This window comes from Ochlerotatus camptorhynchus, unplaced genomic scaffold, assembly GCF_037179485.1.
Source record: "Ochlerotatus camptorhynchus isolate MF236.1 unplaced genomic scaffold, CSIRO-AGI_Acam_v1.1 ptg000137l, whole genome shotgun sequence".
NCBI classification, from domain to species: Eukaryota; Metazoa; Arthropoda; class Insecta; order Diptera; family Culicidae; genus Ochlerotatus; species Ochlerotatus camptorhynchus.
The window spans coordinates 1,851,884-1,878,483 of NW_027040627.1; the positions used below are offsets into that span (position 1 = coordinate 1,851,884).

At 36.4% G+C, this 26,600-nt stretch overlaps 2 protein-coding genes and 2 non-coding genes across 7 annotated transcripts in view; 2 read left to right on the forward strand and 2 right to left on the reverse strand.

The window, feature by feature from the left end:
• The window catches only part of LOC135700502 (uncharacterized), a 430,325-nt gene that overhangs the window by 128,063 nt on the left and 275,662 nt on the right, over positions 1-26,600 (forward strand). The window contains exon 3 of one of the 3 annotated variants that reach the window (XM_065221049.1): positions 10,155-10,207. The exons of the other annotated variants lie outside the window; for them this stretch is intronic. Coding sequence (XP_065077121.1) covers positions 10,155-10,169 — 15 coding nt within the window. The 3' untranslated portion in view covers positions 10,170-10,207. Of the gene's footprint in view, positions 1-10,154; positions 10,208-26,600 lie in introns of those variants that run through there. 3 annotated transcript variants of the gene reach the window in all.
• LOC135700489 (uncharacterized) overlaps positions 1-26,600 on the reverse strand; it is a 325,126-nt gene that overhangs the window by 125,233 nt on the left and 173,293 nt on the right. The gene's annotated exons all lie outside the window — the stretch shown is intronic.
• TRNAS-CGA (transfer RNA serine (anticodon CGA)) lies at positions 1,701-1,782 on the forward strand. The gene has a single exon. It is a non-coding gene; the product is annotated as a tRNA-Ser (tRNA).
• Positions 13,323-13,396, reverse strand: TRNAI-AAU (transfer RNA isoleucine (anticodon AAU)). Its single transcript has one exon. It is a non-coding gene; the product is annotated as a tRNA-Ile (tRNA).

Sequence of the window (26,600 nt, forward strand, 5' to 3'; positions counted from 1 at the left end):
GACCAATCGGGTCAAAATCGGTAGTTTCAACCAGAAACTGAAAATTTAGACTCCAACAAACAATTTGTCTACAAAAACATAAAGATTTGATCGATAAAACCTGTGCAGCTACGCGACGCCACTGCTTTAAATTATCTAAATTGAAAATTTTCCTAAAAGTACATTTTGGAACTTTGTTTCATAATATCCTTCATAATACTAAAGGAATTCTCTTCAGAAAACTTTTTGGAATACACTCTGCAAGACTATTTGAATTCATAGCAATTATTAGTCCCAGCATTCTTTAAGTAAAGTTAGTTTAAATCATCCAACTATTTTTTTTTGTGAACTCATGAACACGTTATCTTGGAATTCTTTGAAATGCTCTCTTGCAAATATACTTTAATTTCCATTTTAACTCTCCGCAGAATTCCTTCGGAATACTCTAAATTATCCTTATCATTTCTCGGAATTCTATTCCCCTCTACCATGGAATTTATTGACGAATCATAATCTGCAAAATGTTGCAAAGTTCCAGATTTTTAAATGTCTTCAATGCCCCTTTCAGACAGAGATCTTAAAAATATGCCAACAGTGTTGAAGATTGTTTCAAAGAACTTTCATAGATAGAATTCAATCGGCCTGCATCAAATTTTGAACTGCTTATTTTTCAACAAAGTGTATTCGTACTTTTCCGGTCGGTCTATATGCTCATACCGGATTAAACAGCAGCGTTATCATCTAATGAGCTAAGTTTTGATCATAGGTTTTTCTTTCCAACATTTATCAAAAAGGCTTTAAATCGCAACGTCAATAATCTTTTCCCCATTAATCTTCTATCAAAAAGCGGATGTTCCTAACAAAGGCAAGTGCCGAGTAATCCAAAATTCAAGATCAATTGATAATTCACAATAGAAAAAAAAACAAACCATGTGCATCAAATTGAATTTGCTCCGCGAACCGAAGTTATGAAACCAGCTCGCACCAATTGTTCAAAAACTTGTGAAAGTATTCAACTCGGGGTTTCATCCTCCTTTTCACACAATTCGCTTTGGGGTGCGAACAGCAATCAATACAGACATCTCATGATCGATCCAATAGGTCTTCCGAAAGGCGGCGGTGGCACACGATTTGGTTAATAAATTTTCTGAAGCGTGCCAAAGCAATTTCAGCAAGGTCATCCGGCGTTCAAGACGATGACGATGAGGTGAGATTACATCAATTTCAAATGAACAACACTTTTACCTGGCTGATCGTAGATCAGTGCTCCGGAGTCCGGCTTTGCTTCGCTATCATCTTTCGCGCGCCGTACACCTGGCGCAAAGTTCAACAAAATTGCGCGGTGTGCTATAAATCACGTAGAAAGACGTTGCGTTACGGCCAAGAAACGGAAAGCCGTCGGCTGCTGTCGGCTTGAGAAAATAAACAACGATTTATAACTTTATTGGACTACTTACAGCACATAAACGCGTGAAAGTGGCTCGACATATTTGCCTTCAATGGAATGATTTTGCACATTAGCTTATTTTTGCCTTCGGCTTGTTCGTTTTGTTTCTAGTGATATTTCCTAATATTTTGAAACATTGTAGGTAGGTATGTAAACCTTTTAACGGTGGAGATAAGCGAAATATAAATAAAACGTTTTTCAAAAGATAAGCCCTTGAAACCATATGAATACTGATGGAAATTGATTCCTTCAGGAGCGAGTAGTCATCACCGAAGCAGTCGTGGCCGAGTGGTTAAGGCGTCTGACTCGAAATCAGATTCCCTCTGGGAGCGTAGGTTCGAATCCTACCGGCTGCGAAGATTTTTTTCCTGATCAATTTAAGAGTCACCTATCTTCGTCTTCAACGGAACAAGTGGGTGGGTGGGTGAACGAACCGTGAGAATATTAAGGCTCATTCATGACCGTTCACCTGCGAGAGTCATGGTGTCTGTACCAAGTGACAATGCTTAAATTTTTCCCATATATATTTGTTTTATCTGGCAGTTGTTTTCCCGCTATACCACTTACTTTTCAGTAGGTTAGACTTATTTGGCAAATAGAGTCATGTATCTTAAGTGACTTTTTAACGAGATTGTTGTCATTTTTGTGCGGTTACGCCGTGGTGACCGTGAACGTTTTCGTCGTCTTCTCGTCGTAGACGTGATTGTTTGTTATTGAGCTGTATCGTTGCTCTGTCTGACCGCTACTGTGTGTGCCAGCAGCTCCATCACACAACTTGTGCGCTGTCTGGCTGGGGTTGCGGTTGGAAGTGTAGCTGGTAATACGTTCTTCGCGCGATATGCTTCTTTTCCACTTTTCAAGGTTGAGCTAAGCGTCGCGCGGCGTTGAGTGGTCGAGAATGATGGGAAAACCTGGTTGAACTTGGGGTTGTCACGGTGCGGTGTCTGGTGAGTGCAGGAAGTGTGTTTCGGATTTCTGCTCTTATCTGTTAGTCATTTGACGTTAGATTTTTATACGAACCAAATTAAAGCGTAATCCTGGATATTTGTTGCGATACCCAGGGTGCCGTTCCCCGTTCGGAAAATGCGGGAACAAGCCGGGAATCAAGAAAATGGCATGAAGTCGGAATTTCTTTGTTTATTCGGGAGTACAGATTTTTTTATTTGTTTGAATGTAGTGTTTACAGTCGAACGCCCGAGAAGAGCGAATTCAAATCATGTAAGTTAGTTAGTATTCCCCCTTTTCAAAAAAATGTTTTTTTTTTCATGACCTTGAATTTAATATACAATTGCCCCGTAGCGTGAGTAGATCACCTTTTATTGGTACGTTACGGGATGTACGATCTATCACATCAAACCCTGGCCTAAGCTCTTGTTATTGACGGTTATAAATCTCGGATTTTGAAATTGGAAACAAGAAAAGGTTCGGACCAGGGTTCCGATGCATGGTAGAATATTAGTATCATCGCTTGTTTTTCTTACTAAGAAGACCAATTTTGATTGCTGGAAAGCTGCATATCTGAAGAGGTCCCAGAATTTTTCAAATGATACGGAACATCAAAAATGAATAAGGATTCATGTAAGATCTATTTTGATTGATGAGAGGGCGCTTCTTTGGAAAAGTCCTAGAACGCTTCGAATATTGCGGAACATCACAATTGAATGAGGCTTCTTGTGAGAAGAGCAAGTGTGTATGATATAACTGTATCGAAAACGAATACCTCATTACTTTCTCATGGTAATGAATTACAACAGTAAACAAATTATATAGTAATAAATTACTGCAGTAAACGAAGGACCAGGACATATCACAGAAGATCATTATATTGGTTGTTATATTTATGACAGAGGAAAAAAAAAACAATTAATTGAAAATTAATCAATAGCTTCAATTTTTCGAGAATCAAACATATAGGGTTAATGTCCCTAATTCTAATGTCTACCTAAGTTTTCCTAATATTGGTCCCATTTGAATTGTTCTAAAACAATGAAGAACAGGAGATTTTTATCGATGGGCTCAACCTGTAGATCCATGATATGATATTTTGGCCATTATCCTACTACACTCAATCAAGGAATGTAGGATTTTCATTCAGTTTTGTATAAAAAAATTAACGTAAGGATTCACGACATGACCAGATTTTGTAATCGACGAAGACTTGTCAAATAATCTTCCGTAAAATTAATCTTAGTTAATTTTTTGTTAAGAGATAATTTACGAAGGTTTTGTATAAAAAAAAATTACCCTGATAAAAGATGATTGTTCATACTAGAGACTTTTAAACATTATGATTAGGGGAGAGTGGACACACTTGATCTCCTGTTTTGGTTTTGTATATATCTCAACGAAAAAATCAAAACTTTATGCGGTTTTCAACCAGGTTCACAGGAAAATATCTTTATAAATACTCAAAAGGCTTCAAAATTATGCATAAATTCCCATAAAAACGTTTATTGTCTGCAAGGTGTTTAAAAACACAGTTTGAAAAATTAGGAGAGGCTTGATCCCCCTTTAATTACATGCATTATATCAAAGGAGAATGGACTTTGCATGGGTCCAATATTAGGTACACTCTGGACAACATTAGGGACATTAACCCTTATTTCCTAAATGTATTGTTTTCTAAAATTTCATAATTGTGGGACGCTTAATCCCTCTTTTTATGATATGCATTTGAATATTAATTTTTACACGCATCTTAGGGTCGAATGAGCGGAAATTCTGTGGAATCAGGTATCCACAAAGTTTTATTTTTTTCGCATTCATGCATCAGGTTTAAGCGTGTGTAAACTTTGGGGGATCTAGTGTCCACTATGTGAGTTTTCATATTCATATCAATCAAACTGATCAAAAAATAATAAAAAGAACAGCATAAATTCAATGATTATTTTAGGGCATGAGCATGATTGACCGCCCATGGTTGCTACTCTGCTATTGACAGGTCAGCTGTAGTTACACAGAGAGCCAATAGACGAAGCTTGGGACTATAAATCATCCTCAATGTGTAAAAACTGGTTATCTCAAACTAGGCAATACCAGCGCCAGCTGCGCCCGAACACAGGTCAAGAAAGGAATGGGTAAGAATGTGTTGACGTGACACTCGCTTTGATGTAAGCCGAGAATACCTCTGCACTTCCACGAGGAATCATTGCATAAAAGAATTGGGATTGCAGCAGGGTTCGTTTTGGTAAACGATAAGCTGAATTGATGTCCTAGCGATCATATAACGCGAAGGAACTTGGTATTGAACCTACGATCTTCTGCTCAGTAAGCAAAACTGTTTGCCACTAGGCAAACGAGCTCCTTTTTGATCATCGGGTTGTTGCTATTACCACGCAGTCATATTAACAAATACAGCAATTGACGAATCTTGAATGTAAATGGATGATATTAGACTCATGATGTTCTACTCAGTAAGCAAAATCGATCGCTTTAAGGCCACCTAACCCCTCATATCAAATTATACCTTTACTCGAGTTGTTGTAACCATTCAAACCCAGCACCGGCGACGAGAAGTTTCGCAAAATACACGATAAATAAGCAATTTGACCACAAATCTCTTTGATATGAAAGGACCTAGGACCACGTTTTTCTGCTCAGTAAGCAAGCCACTGCAACCGACAATCTTTCAAATCCGAAATTTAAAAGCTACGAAAAAGCACTTAGGCCTTCATTAAGTTCCACTTTCACGCGACGTTCAATGTTTCGATTTGCTCTTAACGCATTGTTCAGGATATCGTGCCTTTTACAGTCTTACATCATAACAAGCTATGACCGACGTAACGATTGTTAAGGCCCTGATTAAACAAGATATTAAAATGAAATTACGTTCTCGAAAGCAGTCAATAATGTATCCCAAACTGGATCAAACTTGCACGCTCTATTTTTCTAAACATTCCGAAGCGTTCCGCCCAAGATCAAACAGGTTCAATTTTCTACAATAGTGGCTTGGGATAAATCGTAATGTATTATCGACAGTATCGCTTTTCTTATGTTCTATCTAAAACCGCAAAATAGATCACACGCGGTCGAGGTCATCCCGCCAGGAAACAAACGGCTTTTTTACTGGAACAAGCTCACCATATACAATCACCATGGCAGCACCAACACAACCTTAAACAAATTTTGGAAAATTTCGAAAAGAAAGAAAAGAAAAAAAATACACACAACCACATAAAAGCATATAAATAGGGAACATGACACTCTTCATAATGCAAAAACCATGGTGGTGGTCCTCAATCGAACTTTTTGAATTATAACACATTATAAACAGCGACAATTAACCAATATGGAAACCGATCCGAAAAAGTTCGCGCCTCTTACTTCTAAAATCGATTAATCACGAACTAATCAGAATGTATTAGGGTAAATGTCGGCTTCGGCACCCATTGACTGTTTTCGGCAATCAAAATTTAAACGTTAATTTCACTATGTTTTACCATCAACACACTTCCCTGAATGTATCCAAATGATTCTTTAGTCTTTCAGCTTCAATATGGTTATATTTGTAGGACCGAGCAATCCTTTTATGCCAGATTTTTCTTCAAATGAAGCATACGTAATACAAAATGGGGCTGATTTCGAGTTGCTGATAATAGAACAGCTGGTTAACACGCAGTTCTAATGGGAAGGTTGCCGAAGAAAAAGAGGCTGCCGACAATAGTCACACTCACCTGAGAAGTTTAGAGCGTTGTAAAAACGCTTTCAAACAGTTTTGAAGAATTCTGTCGATTGGAATGGATAGAGAAGCAAGCAGCAGATGAATTGAAACAAACAGACACGTCATATATGTGCGTGACGCTGTGAAAATGCTAATAGAAGTGCGGACGCTGCTTAGATTGACGAGAATACGTAAATTCCCCTAGTTTATTTAGAATTATTCTAGCAATCTTGAATTAAAAAAAAGGGTTTACTGAACCAATCGCGAGGTCTCATACCAAAAAAAAATAATACTACGAATCCAACAAACGCTTTCATGATTTTGGGATTGCTGCAAATTAGTTGGATAGACATTTGACTATAACTCTCAAGATGTTAGTTTTGATTATTCCAGAATTCATATTTTTCAGAGATTAAGATTTCAGATTTAAAAACAAGGCTTTCAAGGAATTTTCAGAATTTAGAATCTAAATTAATAAATTTTCCAGAGAATTTAAATTCTGATGCGAGTTTCTTTAAAATTCTAGTGATAATTCCAAAATAATTCTCTGGAGGCTTCTTAGAGAATATCGGGGGAAATTCTGAGGTGAATTCCTAGAAACAAGTTGAATTGTGGTAGAGTTCTGTAAAAAATTCAAACCAGCTTGGGAACTAGGAAAACTTATTTATAAAACTGTTCTAGCACCTTCATTAACATATGGTACAGAAGCGTCAGTTTTGACTAAGAAAAACAGAATTTCGATGGCAAATTTTGAAATTTTATATTAGATTCAATGCAACAACAAAAAACTCTTGGATGGTAAAACGATCAAAAGAAAAATAAAAATATGGTGATTAAGCTTCTTCGAACACATTATGCTCAGGGAAAGGCAACATCCTCTTAGAAAAGCATTCCTATTAAAGTTCAATAAAAAGAAAGAAGAAAGACCTAGTTTAACTTGGAAGGTTTGTTGTTTGGTTGTTTGGTTGTATCTTATAGATATAGAGAATTAACAGAGAGAAATAGCGTAGAAATAGGAAAAGATAGAGAAAAACCAAATAAAAAAGCAGATGAAACAATTTATAAAGGTATTTCAGGAGAAATATTAAACGGGGAATCTGCGAATGAAAACGGTAGTGAAAGAGATAAATACAAACATTGGAAAAGAAAATTCAACAGGAAATGAAGCCAAGATATGCAAGAGAATCAATAAACAGGAAATTCATGTGATAGTATGTAGAGATAAAGGTAAAATGAACAAATAGATTTAAAATTCATAACAGTTAAAAAAATAAACAAAGACTTGGGCTGCCCATTACTTACGAGAGATGAACGAAATAGTTACAATAAAATATAATAAATAATACATGGTAAGATTGTTCTATAATTTTGCTATCAAGATCACTTGACTGTTATTGATGAATCATTATATATAACATATAAATATACATTTAAATACATATATAAAAGGGAAAAAAGGTTCGAACAGGGCACCCGATTGAAGCGATTTGGATAGGGAGAGTGGGACTGCCAACTTCTTGTCGCTAACATGTCGTGGATAAAGGGTGGGCTCTTCTCCACACTCATGGGGCATCCTACAGGACGAGGGCTTGTTCCATACCGAATTATATAATCTTGTTTGCTGGAAGGAGATTCCTCTTCTGTTCCCGGTGGGTTTCGTGTAGGCGTTTCTGCTTACGGGTTCACCCCTCCAGGTTTGGCCCTTCATACAGCGCCAAGCTGAATATGATTTGTGAATGGGACTTGATCAAGACGACCAGATTGGATTGCCCATTGCTATGTGCAGGCGCCTTCCCACATGAGTGGTAGTCTCAATCATCATCATCAAATTCTGAAGTGAATTCCTGGAAAGTTCTGGGCAAACTCAAAGTAAGGTAATAGAAAATTGTAGCCAATTTCCGATTGCAATATTTAATGTGATTCAGTGGAATATTTTATAGGAAATTGCAGATGGATAGGAATTCAGAAAAGTTTTTCAAGAGGTGAGTTCCATGGGAATCAACTTCACAGAAGAGTTCTAACTAAATGTTGTAGAGAACTTAAGGAAATTTCTGGAAGTATTCCAAGGGAGTTTGTTTTAAAGGCAAATTTTATGAGGATTTCAATATCATTGAAAGAAGACCATTGAGATGGTTCCTTGAATGGCTGTCATGATGGTTGATATGTCCTATCACTTCGAGTTTTCCAGAGCACAAATCTCGGATACTGTTGCGATATCACTCACGACATTGGAAGTCGAAGTTTCAGTTTCACTATTATATGTTTTGTGAGAGCTGATATGTGTGCTCTTGAAATCATGAGGTGATATTGAGATTCATGAGAAATAGGGTTTCCACAGCAATTCACCTTAAGGTAATTCTGAAGAGTATACCAAGCGATTTCTGAGCATTTCCAGGCCAAATAGCAACAAAATAAATTTCATATTGGCCTTTCTCCGATTTGCATGAAACTCTGCATAATTGTTCGTTATGATTAATAATATTCACATTTGACTTATGTTTAATAATATTCAGCATTTATGCAAAAATCTTCAAAATGTCATTTCCGATATTTTTCAACAAATAATAACTTAAAAACGTCACTTTCAAGTAAAACGACGTCTGAGGCAAAGTTGCAAGGAAAAATAATTCCTTTTCAGCAAAATTATACACGGTAATAGCGGACGAATCTTGCAACCAAATGTTTTTTGCTGGATTTTGAAAGCTATCGAAATCAAGGTAAAAAGCATTTTTTTGTCAATGAATAATTATTAATTGAAAAATTCATGGTTAATCGTGCACACTAATCCGGCATTTAGTTGCCCAGTTATAAATTGCAAAACAGTCCGCTGAAAGTAAAAACTTCTACGAAAAAATAATAAAATACATTTATTGCGAACATGTTCAAGCTTTCTTCTGTTAAGCATTTTAATGATAAAAATATATATCACGTCATGTATATCTACTAGATGTACTAATTCAGCGGGTAACGTGAGCATTTTCGATCGATCATTTCAAAAACAAAATTGAAAATCACCGGACAATAAAATTGATCCATTACATAACCTTTGATGTCTGTGTTAGGGAAGTTTGTTTTTACGACCGACACATCCTCCAATAAATCTAAAGTGACACGCTTTCAACCTTCCATTCAGGTAGTTTAAATCGGCGACCGTGTAAGGGAATCCACCACGTGATTGGTATTCTCCCATACAACTTAGATCTCACTTCCACGATTTTTTTTAGCTCGTTTCAATGCTATTTTACAAGAGTGCGATCTATCTGAGTGAGGAAATAAAAATGTTCTATTCGAAGCCGCATTTTAATGCAGATTACATTACCTGCAACCACGGAGGAATCTTAGAACAAACGATTGTTTCCGAATTTCGTCATTACTTCTTTAACACTTTTCCGAGTCAGTAAGACCTTATTACCTCTTTACAGTATACCTTCGCCTCTTTGGCGGAATGTAGGCATGGTAAATAATTGAATGTAAACAATCCTAAAATTTGAACCCCACCAAGCTGGTCCCCTGATCCTATCCTTCCACAATGTACCCCTCTAACCTCGGGTAAGCCGCGAGTATTCGGCCCAACTCCTACTAGACATAGAAATAAGTTAATTTTGTTGCAACCAATGAACAATGAACTATCGGCTCCGTAAAGCTAACGCGATTGAGCCTTAAATAAACGAACTAGATAAAAAAAAATAAAAAATTTGCTTTTAGAGTTGTTTGCGTTAGAAAGATGTTATGGTGTATTATTGCGTTATTTTGATGGGATATTTTCAGCAGTATCTCAGAATGTTATGTATGCACTTGGCTTTTAGTGTAACTATCGATTATATCACAACAATCCCGTTGATGGATATATGTTTTATTTTTTGCTGTATGCACTCAATTCTGTTTTTATGCGATTTTCCATTTTTTTAATTTTGATCACACAAATTTTTATTATATTTGTATGATTTGTGTGTCAAGATTGTCGTTTTTCTTTCAAGCCTTAAACAATTTTAAACATTTTTCAAACTTCTAATTCGGTCAGACCCGTTAGTAGTGAACTAATTTTCTTGTTTCTTCTTTTCTTTACAGGTAAGTTCATTTTAAATACACTCTTTAAATAAACAATTGACCTGCGCCAGTCGAACATGTGGTAAGTGTTATCATAAGATCTTCAAATTATTTATCTCTATTTCAAGGAGTTGAATAATTTTCTTATTATTACGAAAAGTATTTTTTTATACTTAGAAAGGTACGCGTATATTTTATATCGACAATCTACTGCCAAGCATTCGACTCATCAAATGCCGTCAAGGCCGAAAGGTAGAAGACTGAGGGACAAAAGGCCGATTGAAGGTTAAGGGGACAAAAGGTCGAATGATGATTGGAGAACAAAATGGCTGGATGTTGTATCGTTACTTTTAACGAGTATCACACTTCAGTCACAAAAAGTAAGAGGTTGTATCCCAGACACGACCGTATATTTGACGTAGGATTATGTGCTCAGTATCAATTTTCGGCGACTGTGTTAGGGAAACCACTTTAACCCATCACGGAAACGCCTCGTTTTCTGATGACAAAATTACGCATTTTCAGGCACAAAACGCACGGAATTTTCGGTTTATTCAATAGATAATTAAACAAGCGAAAAATGATTGGAGGAATTTCTAGCTTAAATTTTCCAATCGCAAGATATTCGTGATCAATCATATAAAATCGAGATTGTAGCACGATATCACGTAACACTTCGAATTAAGGTAAGCTAGCGTCCTGGAGAAAACCTTACCTTAATTCGAAGTGTTTCTGGTTAATTGACACGGTATTCGGTCATTGCGAGAATGTTTAAGTAACACTTCAATACTGTTACGCATTTGACCACAAACGTTTGGTTGGTGGGTACATTATCAAAGAGCTTTGGGGTGATGTGGCTGGCAGCAAGGCGAGCGAACGTTTGATGAAAATTAACTCTTAAACAACAATAATTTATGGTGGTCCTGAAAAGAATCGAATTCGATTTTGAATTCTGTGTTAGGGAAAGCGCTTTTTGCAGACAATCGGTGATAATTTTGATTATCATTGCAACAGTTGCACATTAGTGTAATTTCAAATAATGACCTATTGAAAATGTTCAGTTAGACAGATTCGTAGAAATAATTCCAATCGAATTGGCTTGTTTAGAATTAAAATCCACTATTGATAGAATTATAAGTGGTCAAAACCTGACCACTTTCCGTAACGCGATCGATTTTGTTTTTTTTTTTTTTTATTTGCACCCCCGATATGTTGCCGAAAGACGTAATCCTACGGCAACTTGTTTATGAATGAAACTAGTCTTATAGAAGCTTTCACAACAGGTTTGCAAAAAGCGTACTACTAGGGTAGAGATACGGCTATTCTATGACAAATGAGCAAACGACTCAGCTCATTTCCCTCCGATTTGACTTTTCACATATAACCGGTATGGGAGTCCGAGTAAGTTTCGGACGATGGCGCAAGCTGTTTATTATCACCGACTTCTGGATAGCAGCATCATAATGCGCATTCAGGGCTTCCAGTTGCCTTTTTGGCAGGAGAAATAATAATATTTGTTTACAAATGATAGATATTTGATAAAAAAATGATCACATAATACGGTAAATTCGCGAGAAACCTTTTTTCGGGGGGAAATCAGAAAAAAACTATCGCAGGTAGTTTGAAGAAAAGTTGTCACAAAGTTCAAGCAACATCCGAGGGAAAAGAAATATACATGTTTGGAGCAAATTGGAAGAAACTTCAGGAAAAAATTGAAGAAATAAATTGTAAGCTGGATAATGCTTTTGTGAGCAGTTGTTATTCCAGAAAACTTCCAGGAAAAGGTGGAAGACACAGGACCACTAAGTCTTCTAGGAAAACTCGGGAGAAAATTTACGGAGATGCCCGAAGAATCTTTCAAGGAAAGCTAGCAGAAACATCCGAGAAAGGTCGGAAGATTTTCCACCTAAATGTCGAAAGAAATTTCCATGGTAGAAATATTTACTAGAAGTAAAAAAAAAAGCATTTTGGGAAGTCTGGAGAATCTTCCAGAGGAAGTCTAAAGATACTTTTGAAAATTAAAAATTCCATTGAAAGTTAAGAAAAGTGTCCTGGAACTTCCTTTAAAAGTAATGAAGAATCTCCCAAATGGTAGCTCCACAATCTGACGGAGCATTAGCCCCATAATATTTATCCATCTTTTCTTTTGTTTCCTTCGCCGTTTTGCCTCTAAAAAAATAATGTTTTATGAGGGAACGAAAATCGTTTTTATCCATACTTAACATGATGCCAAACACGTCAACAACAATGAGCTGTCAAAACAAAACTAAAGACAGTATCTCACTGAAATTTGGCATTTCTGCCTAATATGAACGGACACCATAACCTTTTTTTGCAGTAGCAGCGCATTCTGGCGGTCAAGGAGGTTACTTTTCACCCCACCTAGTATACATTTTAAGAAGAAAATCATTTTTTTTTTCCAAATCAGAATCCGTTAAGATTAATGAAGAAATACGGATGGAAAAACGTTTTCTGTATGCATGCTTGAAGCAAATTTCTGCATTAATGATGAACGGTAGAACATGTCCAGATGAGATGGCTGCCCTAATAAACAAATACCATAAACGAACAATAACCCAAATAGTTGAACTTTTCCACAAATGGTTTGGATGATACCCCAAACACGTCGTTAAGCAAAATAACCATAACAAATTTATTAGGGTTACGTCAAATCAAAACTGATGGAAATCGACGCATACAAAATTACCGCCTAAAATATCAACCAAGCACTCTAGATTAAATCAAGAAAGCAAATCCAATTTGCGAAATTGTAAATAAATGGTTCTATAACTTTAAAAATAAATAAATTACAGTACGATGAGAGCAAGCGTAAAGTCTCACTTGGGACGTAATATCCAAAAAGAGAAGAACAACAATAATAACAAATCTAGATAGAGCAGGAATTAGGGCGTAACAGCTTTTGTAAACAATGACTTCTGTCGATGATTTCTAGGAATTCAAGGCACGTCCACGCAGACCAACCTAACCATCGGATAGGGGAAGTCTTTCCCTACCCGATTGATGATGTTGGTTTGCGTGAGTGAGCCTTAAATTTCTAGAAATCATCAAGAGAAGTCATTTGTTTACAAAAGCTGTTAGTCCCTAATAATTCCAGCTCTATCTAGAGAAATGGTCTATATGTAGCGGTAAACCATCTCGCTTACATTCCAACCTGGTAAAATATTTCCATGGCTCCAGAGAGGATCGAACTCACGACCTTCGCGTTATTAGCACGACGCTCTAACCAACTGAGCTATGGGGCCATATGTAACTCCACCACCTCTCAACCATTTATACCGACGATGGCACGGCTTATCGTTTACACACAATACGAGGATTATCATCCCTTTACCACAACACACTTCTCGCTATCGCTTGGCGTGTAAAAAAAAACCACCAGCATGCGAAAATAAAACCGATTTTTCATCTCCGTCAGGGTAACAAAAACAATCAACACCGCTCAATTCAGAGTTAACAACCGGTTTACTTATTTTTCATTGGAGCTACCAATTTTTGTTGGTTACCATTTTTTTGCATTTTTGGCTCAACAAACACAGGTCGGTGGAACAAAAACCGACTTCAAACAAATGTTTCCATTTGCCAAAAAAAAAATCTTCCATTCAGCTACTGGTGCTGCCGTTCCTGCTCCTGTCCCCATGCTACCACGCTACGCACGCTTCATTCACTGTATGTGTATGTTTGATGTTATTTTGTGTCGAATGTAATTTTTATTGAACCAATTTATTGTGGTTTTTCCTCTGAATTGCAAAGGGCATCTGCGAAAATACAAAAAATAAAAACGTTTTGGGTGGTAAAAATAATCAACAGAATTCAACAAAAAGTAAATAAATGAAAACTGGCACACCGCGGCAACTGGCACCATTTGTTTGGTTGTTGTTGATGTTTTTGTTTTGTCCAAACCATTGAAATCAATATAATACAATTTAGTAAGAAGCATTTTTACAAACAATGAAATGAAGATGTTAACCAAGCAAAGCTTTGATCACAAATAAGCTTAAATCACTAAATCGCACACATTAGAAGTACATACACTACAACCGAACAAACAAAGAAACATTCTGAAACGCTATCTGTTTGCATTTCGCACATGGTTAGAGGCAATCGAAGGACGGTTGCAATACATCGCAAGTTGAAATCCGTTTGACAGAAAGCAAAAACTGAAAGCTCCTTTTTACTTCCTTTACCAGGGATACACGATTCGTTTGGATCAAGTAAAAACTGTGTGCGTGTGCGAAATGCGTAAAAGGAGAGGATTTCACACGTCTGGGATTTCTCTGGACCTACTACGCTTTTGTGTTGAGCCAGACCAGTTTCTTTGGGAAGCAAAAAAAAATCAAAACCCGAAAATCCGACCCAAACGAGGATGGTCTACTGTGGAAGTCCAGATTTCGAAATTCGATTACTGGTTTGCTGTTTGGGAATTTTACACACAAGTGTGAACGCATTTCGCGCCTTTCGCCTTCTTTTTTTTTTAATCGAAGGCATTTGTAGAACAGAACAAGTGCGATTGATTTGGTGGGATTTGTCGGTTTGCACTGGGGTTAGAATCTAGATTTGGTTTATTTTTTATCAATTGATGTACGATGGTGCATCCATTTTCGGGAAAGAAGGATATATCTGGAACAGGGTGTCGATTATCTGAAAAACATGGATCAGGGAATTTCAGGGAATTCCATTTATAACCTGGCAACTCAGGGAATCTCAGGATTTTTTTTTAATTCAAGAAAATATTTATCAATTCTTATTAATTAACGAACATGGACAATTTCTTCTTTCTTCTTCATGGTTCTGGGGCGTATTTATGTTCTTTTTTATTAAAACCCAAGTCTTTAAAAACAAGATTCTGTATCATTTTAATTTCTGGAAATTCCGGACTTACATATTTTTAATATTTATAACCGTACAGATTTACTAGGTTTCATACCGAAGATTTTTTTATTTTAATTTTGAATTTAGTTTTCCCAGAGCTTGTGAGACATTTTTAATTTATCAGATCTCGGACTTGTGGAAATAGCTTAAATAAAATCTTGGAATAAAAATCTTGGAAAAAAATCAAGGCCCAGAGTAACAAAACTTCGATTTGGATTTAGATAAAAGGAAAAGAAAAAAAATCACGGGTTTTCAAATATTAAAAAAGATCCCAGACATAGCAAAATCTCGAGCTTGGAGCAGTTTAAAAGATTGTGGGAAATATCAATTTACCAAATTGAGAAGAATGTTTCAGGAATGGTAGCGAGTCACTTTTTAGTGACTTGGTCACTTTTTTAAAGCTAGTTACTATAAAGTCTCATATTCAAGTCACTAAAGTCACTTTTTCTTGTAGTCAGTCACTATTTTCATCTTTTTTAGCGTGAATTCAAGATTGATCATTCTTCTGTATGATCAGATAGTTCAATCGATGCCTACATGTTGTTCTAATTTTCAAATAATTCGAAAATGTGTTGCTTATATAGAACTTTTGAACGTTTAATCGTCTTTCCTTATTTACAGAGTGTCTACTCATTTGGCTTAGTAGAATTTCCTGATTTTTCCAGAACTTTAACGGGTAATTTACAGATTTATAATAAGAAAGCTATTTTTTAGATGCGCTTTTTGGTACAACAACATGACAATCAATTTTAAAGAAACAGCTGTACAATCAAATCCATTAAATGTTAAAGTTTATCATTTATTGAATTTGAGTAATTCTAAGACCTCAAAATATTCTATGTTCTGAATATACGTTTTCCACGCACAAGTTTATGATATTAAAATTTTTCAAAGTGCCAAAATCGAGGAAAAACAATTATTTATTTGAAGTTTGTAATTAACTTTATGAACGATTAGAAATCTTCAGTCCCATTAACTTCACAACAATTGTAGGAACTTTACAAAAGTTCTGAGAAATGAAAGGAAATGCTAATCATTCCAGCGAAGTTTCATAAAAAAAACTGCGGGAATATACGGGAGGTTAACATCCTGAAAATATGGGGAACTTACTGAAAGCTTTAAGAACCACTTCTGTTAGCTTCTGAGAAACTGCAGAAACTATAAAGAAGTGCCTAGAATTTCAGAGAACTTCTCCGGTGCCAAAAGTACTTCAGAAATAAAGAGAACTTGAGGAAAGTTGTGGAAACTTTTAAGAAGTTTTGGGGAATTCCAGAGATCTTAACGGCAGTTCCTGTATCTTTAATCCAGACTCGCAGTTTAAAGATCTATTAGAGTGAGCTTAGCCAAATGTAGGATAGTTCCGTGATGCGCTATAGAAAAATCGAGAACCCTTAAGATATTCCGAGAATTTCAGGGAAGTACGGAGACCTTGAGAGAATTACTGAAAACTTCATAAAAATTCCAGAAAATTCACAGAAGCACAGAGAATTTGAAGGAAGTTCAAAGGTGTTTCAGAGAATTTCATTTATTTTTTAAGAGCAGAACCGAGATTTTCGATAGAGTTGAAAGCTTCAGGGAAGCACCGACAACATCAAGACAGATCAGAGAAACAAAGTGCAGTTCAAATAATTTCATGAAAATAGCAGAAACCTTAAAGAAGTTTCGAGAAGCTCAGGGAATTTCCGGAATCTCCAGCAAAACTCCGAGAGAATTTCTGGAACGCAATAAAAATTATATGAACATCCGGAAATTGTATGAGTATTGTAAGGGTGTTTATATCATGGATATTTCCAGTACACTCAGGTCTTTTTTTTTAAACGGGGGATACGTACCGTGTAAAAAAAACCGTGTAAAAAAACCTACGAGATTTTGATTTTTCGCATGCTTAAATGTTTTTAAAAAATCGGATTTTGATGCCATTTGTAATTAAAGCATGATATGGTCCATATAGACATATTTTAAAAATTTCTGTATTTACACCAAAAATTGTGTAATTATTTATTTGATAAAGCTCAACCGAATTAACTTAACAGAGCCGATGATTCTTGTTCACTATATAATACATCTTAAAACTATTGTCAAAAGGTACAACACAAAAAAAAAATATCTTCCGCTATCCAATAAGCCTCCTCCACCAGAACGGGAGCCACTTCCAGTGGTTTCATTGTATGGCAGATTCGCCAACGGGGAGCAGAGCGCTTCCATTGCAGAAATGGACGCAAAACGTGGTCAGCACTCACACACTCATCACGAAACGGTTGCTTTTCAAAGTCGACGGCGCGTCGACTGAAAGAACTGCTGATGAAGAACAATGAGGAGGACCACACAATGGTTGCTGCCGAGTAAATAGACGATCGCGCGACATACATTGAGAGTGGTCTGCTTCTGTCGACAGGCGAGTGAACACTGCTGTGAGCGTTTATTAAGTTTATAAAACTTAAGGAAAATTGTAAGAACTTCATGGCAATTTAATAAATTTCCGTTTGATTGTGAGCTCTTATAAACAAATACTGTGTAATTCTGGGCAGAAACGAAATTCAGAAATCATTTTGGCAGTTTTTATAATATCAGGAATGTATAGACTATTGATGAAGTTATGAATTAGCGTCGATAATGTAAGGGCAGTTCCACGAGCTTCAGATAAAAGTTGAGAACTTCAGCGAAAATCATAGAACTATATTAATTATTCTGTTTCATTCCATGAAAACTACGGGAGCACATTTAATCAATTGTTACGGGAGGAATTTCAGAAAAATTCGAATACTTCACAGAAGCCCAGAGATCTTCAGAAACATGTCTGAGAACTTCATAGTAGTCTATGGAACTTAAGGGAAGATTCGATAACTTCAGGAACTATCATGAAGATTAGCAAAATACGAGAACATTTCAATGAAGCTTAGTAAGCTCCAAAAAGGGGGTAGTTCACGGGGAGTTCAGTTCCATTTGTTTCGGCAAATTAGCGGAATTTTAAGAAGTTTCCAGATTTTCATAGAATTTCAGACATGTTAAGAAGATTATTGAGATCTTCACATAAGCTCAGAACCTCGCGGATGCTTAAACATACTTAGGTCAGTTCAATTAAAATCAGGGCTGTACAACAAGCTTCATGGGAACTTTAAAAACTTTAGAGAAGTTTCGACAACTTAAGGAAAGAACACAGAACCTCAGAGCAATTCCGTTACATTAAATAAATTACATAAATTTAAAGAAGTTTCGAGAACTTAAGCGAATTTTTAAAACGTCAAAAAAGTACGAAAAAGTTCAGGGATGTATGAACATTTCATGAGAAGTATTGTGAGCATCAGGTTAGTTTCTCAAACTCAGAACTGCCTTGAAAGCAGAATGCACTTGATGTTTTTCTCAGAGGTTTTTTTCCAGAACTCCCTTGGAATGAGGTCATTAGAAATTAAAATTAAATTCCATGAGCCCTTAAAACAGGAATTTGACTCCATATTATTGAAAACTTCTTGAAGTATTATAAATTTTAAGTCCAGAATTTCAAAAAATTATCCAAATTAAAAATAGCCTGAGTTTTAGACCTTCATTTGTTACTGAAGATTAGTCCACTTTGGATGTATAAAGTTCAATGTGTGAATAAAAAACTAAATGTTTGAATTCTTTTTATTAAAATATTATTATCCAAAGAAAACTATTAAATTCCGTCAATAATGATTAAATTCCCTGAGGGCTTCCAGAAAAATTAAATCACCTGAAGATTTGCGGTTGTCCACCCTGGCTAATACCGTGGGTTTGGTGATAAATTTTCTCTTGAATCTTGCCCTTTAAAACTTCATATCGTACATAAGTGTTTATGAGATACTAATTGAATAAGTCCAAAATATCAAACATTTATTTGATGTGCAATCAGATCAACTACTGTTCGTCTCTTAGGTCACTTTTAATTACTTTTTAACAACTATAAGTCACTATTAGGTCACTTATTTCTTCAACATGGTCACTGAAATCACTATTTTGGACAGCATTGATCGCTACCAGCCCATGAGATTTTTTATGATCCTGGATTCGATAAATATCATGATCCCAGAGCTTCGAGAGTAAGATAAATAAAAATCTGGGCATAAAAAAATGATCAGCAAAAACCCAAACATAAGTTGAGTTGTAGGACTTGAGAAAATGGGACGATCCTGGATTTGTACAAATTTACAATATTCGTGACCATTGAAACGTTCATAAATTTCAAACCCACCAAAATCCCGAGATTGAAAAACTTGATTAGATGTAGAAGTTGACTGTGTCTCAATCACTTTTAAAATGTTCTTTTAAATCTAAACTTGATTGTAGCTTTTAGACATTTTTAAGTTTGGCAGGTAATGGAATACTCAAATTTGATTCATTTTTGATCACGGTGCACTTAAGGATGCTAAGCGGGAACACCAATTCTAAATACGATCCACACACAATCAGCTGCAAATCTTCTCAATCGGCGATGCTGTTGATGACCATGTACACCTTAACAGCGTCAGCGTAGCATAGTCACGGTGATTACCTGATTACTCTATTAGGGAATGACGGAGATGTTTGTGAATATTTCAGATTGACTTTCTATTTACTCCGGTATGATCCTTCAAAATCTGAGTAATTATCGAGGACACAAATATTTCATATTCGAGCTTTTTTTTTAAACTCTTTTAAAGTAATTATCATTCATTGTTATTCTTTTTTTTTTTTTCTCTGTAGCTCTTTACACTTATTACCCCGCTATAAGACGGGCATGTTCTTGCTAAGCTTTCTAGTACTACACAATAAATACTGTGAGAGAATGTCCAACCAACAACAAAGCGCGCGTTGGTCAGCAAACTAGCAAACAAAAGAGCCAACGCCTTGAAACAACTAAATTTTACCCTTTTATTAAGAGTCATACTGACCAATTCGTGACGATTATGACCATCATCATCATCATCATCATCTTTTCGTGACGGTATCAGCATAGGCAAAGGCCCATTGAGAAAATCAATCATAATTAACCTATCAAGAGGCCTGCAACCTGAAAATCGCACAAATAAAGGACAAAGGCATTTTCTCTAAGCTCAGCTCTTTGTGTCCACCCCCCAAGTTGTTCTTATGCTATAAATGCGAACAACAAGGGCAAACATACTTTTGAACATAAAAACCAATAAATGATCCATAAAATATTGGAAAACGTTCCATAAAAAACATCCAAATGATCCATAAAACTTCGGAGAAAATCCTTAAAAAAGTGTGAATGATCCATAAAAAATATCAATATGATCCATATTTAATGTAAAATTTAGCAACACAATTGTAAAAATGTACCGCTAAATTTCTAAAGAATGAGCATTGAAATTGTACGAATTACCCATAAACATATTGCAATTGATCCATAATACATTCAGCAGTGAACCTTAGGCTAAAGAAAGTGATCCATAGGAAATCATGTTTGCGCACTTAAAAATATAGCCATGTTCGTATTAATGAAAGCAACTTCCTCAGAGCAGTCTCGTTTTGGACAGCTTGAAGCTGAAATAGGTTTTATTAAACTAATATAAAATCAAAACCAATCTTAATGCTTATAATAAAACCTATTTCAGCTTCAAGCTGTCCAAAACGAGACTGCTCTGAGGAAGTTGCTTTCATTAATCCGAATATTCTTGAAGAACAACATCGGATATAACCTCAAAATGTCAGAGGGGTCAACACCACTATACGCTTTGTGAAGGCCATGACCACGTAGATGATATGGTTCAGTGTGATGTCTGCGATTTCTGGACCCATTATAGTTGTGCTGGTAAGACAACAGCTGTAAAGGAGGTTCCGTAGACGTGCTCTAAGTGCACAAATATGCTGAAGGTGGCCAAAGGAACCAAGAAGTCTGTCTCAAAGAAACCACCTAGCAGAAATAATAGAGCGAGGAGTGATGTCGCAACCGAATCTGGGAAAGGAAGTACCAATGAGATCAGCCTGGAAGAATCCCTAGACCAGTTGCTGCAGGAGTAAAGCGCAAATAAGAAAGCGCTGGAGGAAGAGAAATTCCTCCATGAAAAGCGATAGGAGGCTGAGCGGAAGATTTTCAAACCGAGAGTTATCTTCCGTCACTCTTTCAACAAAGATTTGGCTAGATTTAGCATTTAGGGATTCAATTATTATTTTAGTTAAGCACGCAAACGATGTAGAATGCGCTACTTACTAGTTACTTAGGGTAAATCATGTATATAGGGTTAAGGAACAAATTGTAGGTTACCAGATTTTAGGATCAAATTGTAGTATCTAGATTAAGCAAATATAGGGTTATTAAATTCAATATTTGCACGAAATCCACCTCCAACTAACCTACTACTATGTAGCTACTATAGAGGTAACTTTAAGAGCAGAAGGTCCCGAAGAAATGTGCTCAACTTTTTGGCTAAGCTCTGGTACTATCTTCGGTCCCAAGCTTATCGATGCACCCCTCGAAACATAGGAAAATCTAATCTTTATCTGTCAAACTTTCATAGCGAATCAAAACAAACATAGTGTAGTACTAGAATTTTGGCTAGAATGGAGTACGTTAATCGATTTGCTTGGGACCAATAGGCAAGTCAAGTAGTGAGCCAATTTAAAATCGTTAGTTTCGTATTGATTGTTGGTAGCTAGGTCACTACAAATAACTACAATTTAATTAAACGATAGGTATATTAACAAATTTAGGCAATTAAAATAATTTAGCAATAAAACGTTTTTTAGATGGTTTGGAATTGTATCTTCTTTTCCTCTTTTTTCTCGTTCATACTCCGACCTATCTAAGGTTTGGCTCAACGGAACTGTGAGTTCACAGTTCCGTTGAACCAAACCTGACGTCTGTCATTTCTGACAGCGACCGTTACCGTAGCTCTCTGAATCTCCCACAGGGTTGTCACTGGGTTTAGCGATACAGGGTTATCCCGATATTCCGAACAGCCATGATCCATAAATTAGACGTATATTATTCACGTTGTGGACACTGTATTATTAATTTTTATCCATAAACCATGAAAAATAGCTCCATTACTGCTTAACTACTTAGATTTACTGTCCTGCCGTGTTTTTAGGTAGATGTTATCGATGGTCAAGCGTCTAGAATTAGCTTCCAAAAGAAGCTTCTATAATAATCTTCTTAAAAAAAAAATGATAGATAATACCTAGGGTAGGTGTTCCAGTTGTTGGTAGACGTGCTTATTTTGGTGTGTTCCAATTATAGTCTATATCGAGGGGGGCGACACATCCAAATCTCAATTCTAGATGCTCAACAGAACTACCACTAGCGAATCAATCTTCGAAAAATATTCTTTCATTTCTCGCATCTACTTGCATCGCGCCTCATATTCTTACAGGAAATCTTCAGAATCGTCATCAATCTTCTTTCTATCTACTCAGCGTGCGCGCAGCTAGCCGAAACAAAACACAATTTTTCCTGCATCGTAGCTAGAATCGCCCCCCTCGGTCTATATACATATGTTTTTTAATTTGATCAATAAACCTTGGAAAATTTCTACATTACTGCGTAGCTACTCAGGTTTACTGTTCTGCCCGTGTTTTTTTTTTTGTCAGAAGAGCAGATCGATGAGCGAGCGTCTAGAATAAGCTTCTTAAAAAGTTTCTAAATGAAGCTTCCATAGGAAGCTTCTTAAGAATATTATTATAGAATCTTCTTTTGGAAGCTAATTCTAGACGCTTGCCCGTCGCTTCGCACATCTACCTTAAATACACGGGCAGTACAGTAAATCTAGCAGATAAGCAGTGGAGCAATTTTTCAAGGTTTATGGATCAAAATTTAAAAAATAGTGTCCCAAACATGAATAATATACGTCTAATTTATGGATCATGCCTATATTTTTAAGTGTGCAAACTTGATTTTTTATGGATCACTTTCTTTAGTTTAAGGTTCATTGCTGAATGTTTTATGGATCAATTGCAATATGTTTATGGGTAATTCGTACAATTCCAATGCTCATTATTTAGAAATTTAGTGGTACATTTTTACAATTGTGTTGCTAAATTTCACATAAAATATTGAGAATATTGATATTTTTTATGGATCATCCTCACTTTTTTAGGGATTTTCTCCGATGTTTTATGGATCATTTACATGTTTTTAATGGAACGTTTTTCAATATTTTATGGATCGTTTTATCAATTCTAAAGGTGCAAACTTAGGGCTGCCAACAACAAGCTGCTTTTCGTTCATGTCTTTCCCTTTTTTTTTTGAAGTGTTAGTTGAACTTTGCATGTAGAGGCGTGTGTATGCAAAATAATACGATTTCCATCAACAACAAGAACAACAACGAATCCAAAAGGGTAGGTCTTCGAGGGGTCTACCGAGACGTGTCATGGGTCAGACGGATCCCTTTGGATTCGATGCTTCAGATCTCCGCTACTACAATGTGCAGTCCGGCAAAGAACTAACATTCTGCCGCACCCCAGCGTCACCGCCCGCCGCGGTTGTTAATTAGAAACTTTAATTGCATAGGATCTTTTTTTTTCCACCGCTTCGCTTTATGGCTGGTTGCGTTCCGATTATTTCTTTCTTTTCATCATTCAAGACAAAACCACATAATGGAGAGCCTGGTGATGGATGCAGGCTGCTGCTGCTGCTGACTTTCGGTTGAACCGCTCGTTACTCTTCCGATCCAATACTTTACCCTAAGGCACTGGCAGGAGGTAATCACAAACAAAACGAGCCAAGAACATTATTGAGGTGCACTGCTTCTAGGGTAGATGAAAAATGCTATCGCTTTCCGATTCAAACAATTTAGCGTGATGCTTCTCTGTAGTGCATAATTGCCGTGATGAATTAGGTGAATTGATTGGGTGGGAAATTGCTTGATTCTTCAAAGAATTGACGTGACAGACGGAAGGCAGACAGACAATAGATTAGACAGTTTGTTGCTTGATTGTTCAGCCAGTATGTCAAATGGGACGGACATCAGGTCGATGGATGTAGGGCAAAAGACACCTTCGTCAATTCCTCTACCTATTATTGTCAGCCACCCTTGAGCCCAGTCTTTCAGCGCTCAACAACTCAAGTTTCAGGGCATCGCTCAGCCAAAACTTACGTTAGGTAATTTTATGAAGTAAATTCAATTGCACCAATAAATAAAACCTATTACAATCACTTGTGCTAGTTTTGTTCGACTTCATGAGATTGTCGCTTGGTTTGTATACATTTACTCGAAGAACAAGTACACTGGCTATTGCTCACCTAGCAGGACAAGTTTGGTTATCTAGGCTTAATGCTGCTTAAGGATTCGATCATTCCTTTAAAATTATTAGGAAATATTCACACTGCATAATAAAAGCTAATGACACTAGACAGATGCGTTTGAAGATTAAGAGCTGAGGTTAACCAACACAACAAGTTCATCAAAGTATTCTGGAAAATGATACACATTTAGAAATAACTAATTTTACACATGACGGAATCCGTCTTTGACATAAAAGATGAGACGTAAACAAATATTTAATGTAAAATTAAGTGCTCCGAGACTGCAAAGTTCGTTGCACGACGAAAAGTACGTTTGTTTGAGCTATATTTCGCGCCTGTTATAACTCAAATTTATATCAAAATTGACGCTCGTATATGTCACTTTCAGAGCACCTAAATTTACGTGATTTTTTCTAAGTGTGTAGATATACCTCCATCATTTGTCTTGGCTTTTTGGAATATGTGCAGAAATGCGTAAAATTTATCAAAACGGCCAGGCCTACTGTGCAGCATTTAAGAGGCAAGATGATTCAGAGGGAGAGAATGTGTACTGTCATTTTAGATAGTTTCATTTCACTTCAACAGTTGCAATGAATTTGACGCGCTCTTCTTAAACAAACCATCCCGTGGAAAGCTTAACATGTATTGCGAATTTCGTTATTCGTTCTGTTGGATCATATTGTTGGAAGGAGATTCTCTTATTCCCTCGGGTTTCGCGTAAGTGTCTCTGCTTACGGGCCCGTCCAACCCCGTTTGACCCTTCATACAGCAGTATGTTGAATACAGAATGATGACGTAATTTGATCTTGCTGTTGAGTGGAGTCGCATGCAGTGGCTACTTACATACATACATACAAGATGATTCAGAATCATCGGGTCTGTTTAAACGATGCTTCAGAATCCAAGGAGAATCCAAATGCATGAAACGTGGACATCTCGCACGGTACGTTCCGTTGTACTGTTATTTAAAAATGATTAGTCGTTGCAATCATCTAGTCTAAAAAGGCTATGTGATGCTCCAGTTTTCACTAGTGGTCAGGGCATTTGCACTAACTCTTGTCCTAGTCCTATATAGCTTATGGTTATAGCACCATTACTCGCTTTCTGGAAACGGCGGCGAAAAAAAATAGCCAAAATTGCATTAGACAACTTCAGTAAGCGATCAATTATTAGACCAAAAAAAAATGCAGAACATATGGCCACCGACCTAAAGATAAATTTGTATCTTTCAAGAGAATGTTTAGTCGATCTGAAAATGACTCCAGAGAATCGTAGTCTTAAGTCCAAGGATCCGCGGAGAAATTGCATTCGATTGAAATGGCAAAACCGAATTGAGATAAAACCTGTTGACTTCTTCATGCCTTTTTGTCGCTTCTTATGTGAGCGTTTAGACGACTATCGACGCTTTGAAGCACTTCCTCAACCTTCGAATCAGTTGAACAGTTTTCAAGAAAACTAACCAGACATTCCTTGGACTCCGCTAATCCCGCCCTCAAGGGCTTCCGAATTTGGTTTTAAAGTTCTCTGGGTTGACTTCTTTAAAATTGTGTTCAAATTTATCAAATCCATTCATAGGGTTACGAAATGTAATATCGGCCTATGCTCCTAGTTGCAGTTTATCGTTTAAACCCGGACTCTAAATAACTTGTCTCTAATTTCCTATGCCACCGGGCTTCTGTAAATTATTGAGTAAGTAGAAAAATTAGTCAGAAGCTGATTCATGCCTGTGTTTTAGTGATAGGACCACAATGAGAGCAGATGTTGAGATTCATGTATCAACGTTCGTTGCGTTGGTCAACACAGAATCTTAAATTAGCTAACACTATACTAATTTTATTTTTATATTTAACTGTATAAAACTAAAAACGGAAAAATGTTATCTTCCATTTAATTCCACTTAGGGTTTTTGATCTAATTTCCGTCCTACTAAGCACAACCCACTCTTTAACTTTCTATCTTGAACGGGGTTTAACAATTAATGAAATGTTTCTATCTAAGATGACTTCTAAATTTGTTCACCTTTCCATAAGTACCGTTGAATTTGGTAAAGAGCCACACATTGTTGAGATATTGTTAAAAATCTAACACTGCTTCTTGATTCCAAATTCATCCTACGAGTTTCAATTCCGTCCAAACGCATTGAAACGCCATTGGATTTTCTTCATGCTACGGATGAAGGTAGAAAAAGCGAGTTCGCTAGGAGCGCTTCTTTTGTTTTGAGAACAATGAAAGTAAATATTCACACAATACGCTCTAATAGGTTTTGTATTGTAGCATGTGAAATAACGCATCGGTACAAACGTATTATTGATTTGTACACGGTGGAATCATTGATTATACTGATGTTTTCTGCTCGATAGAACGTAAATGGGCGATGC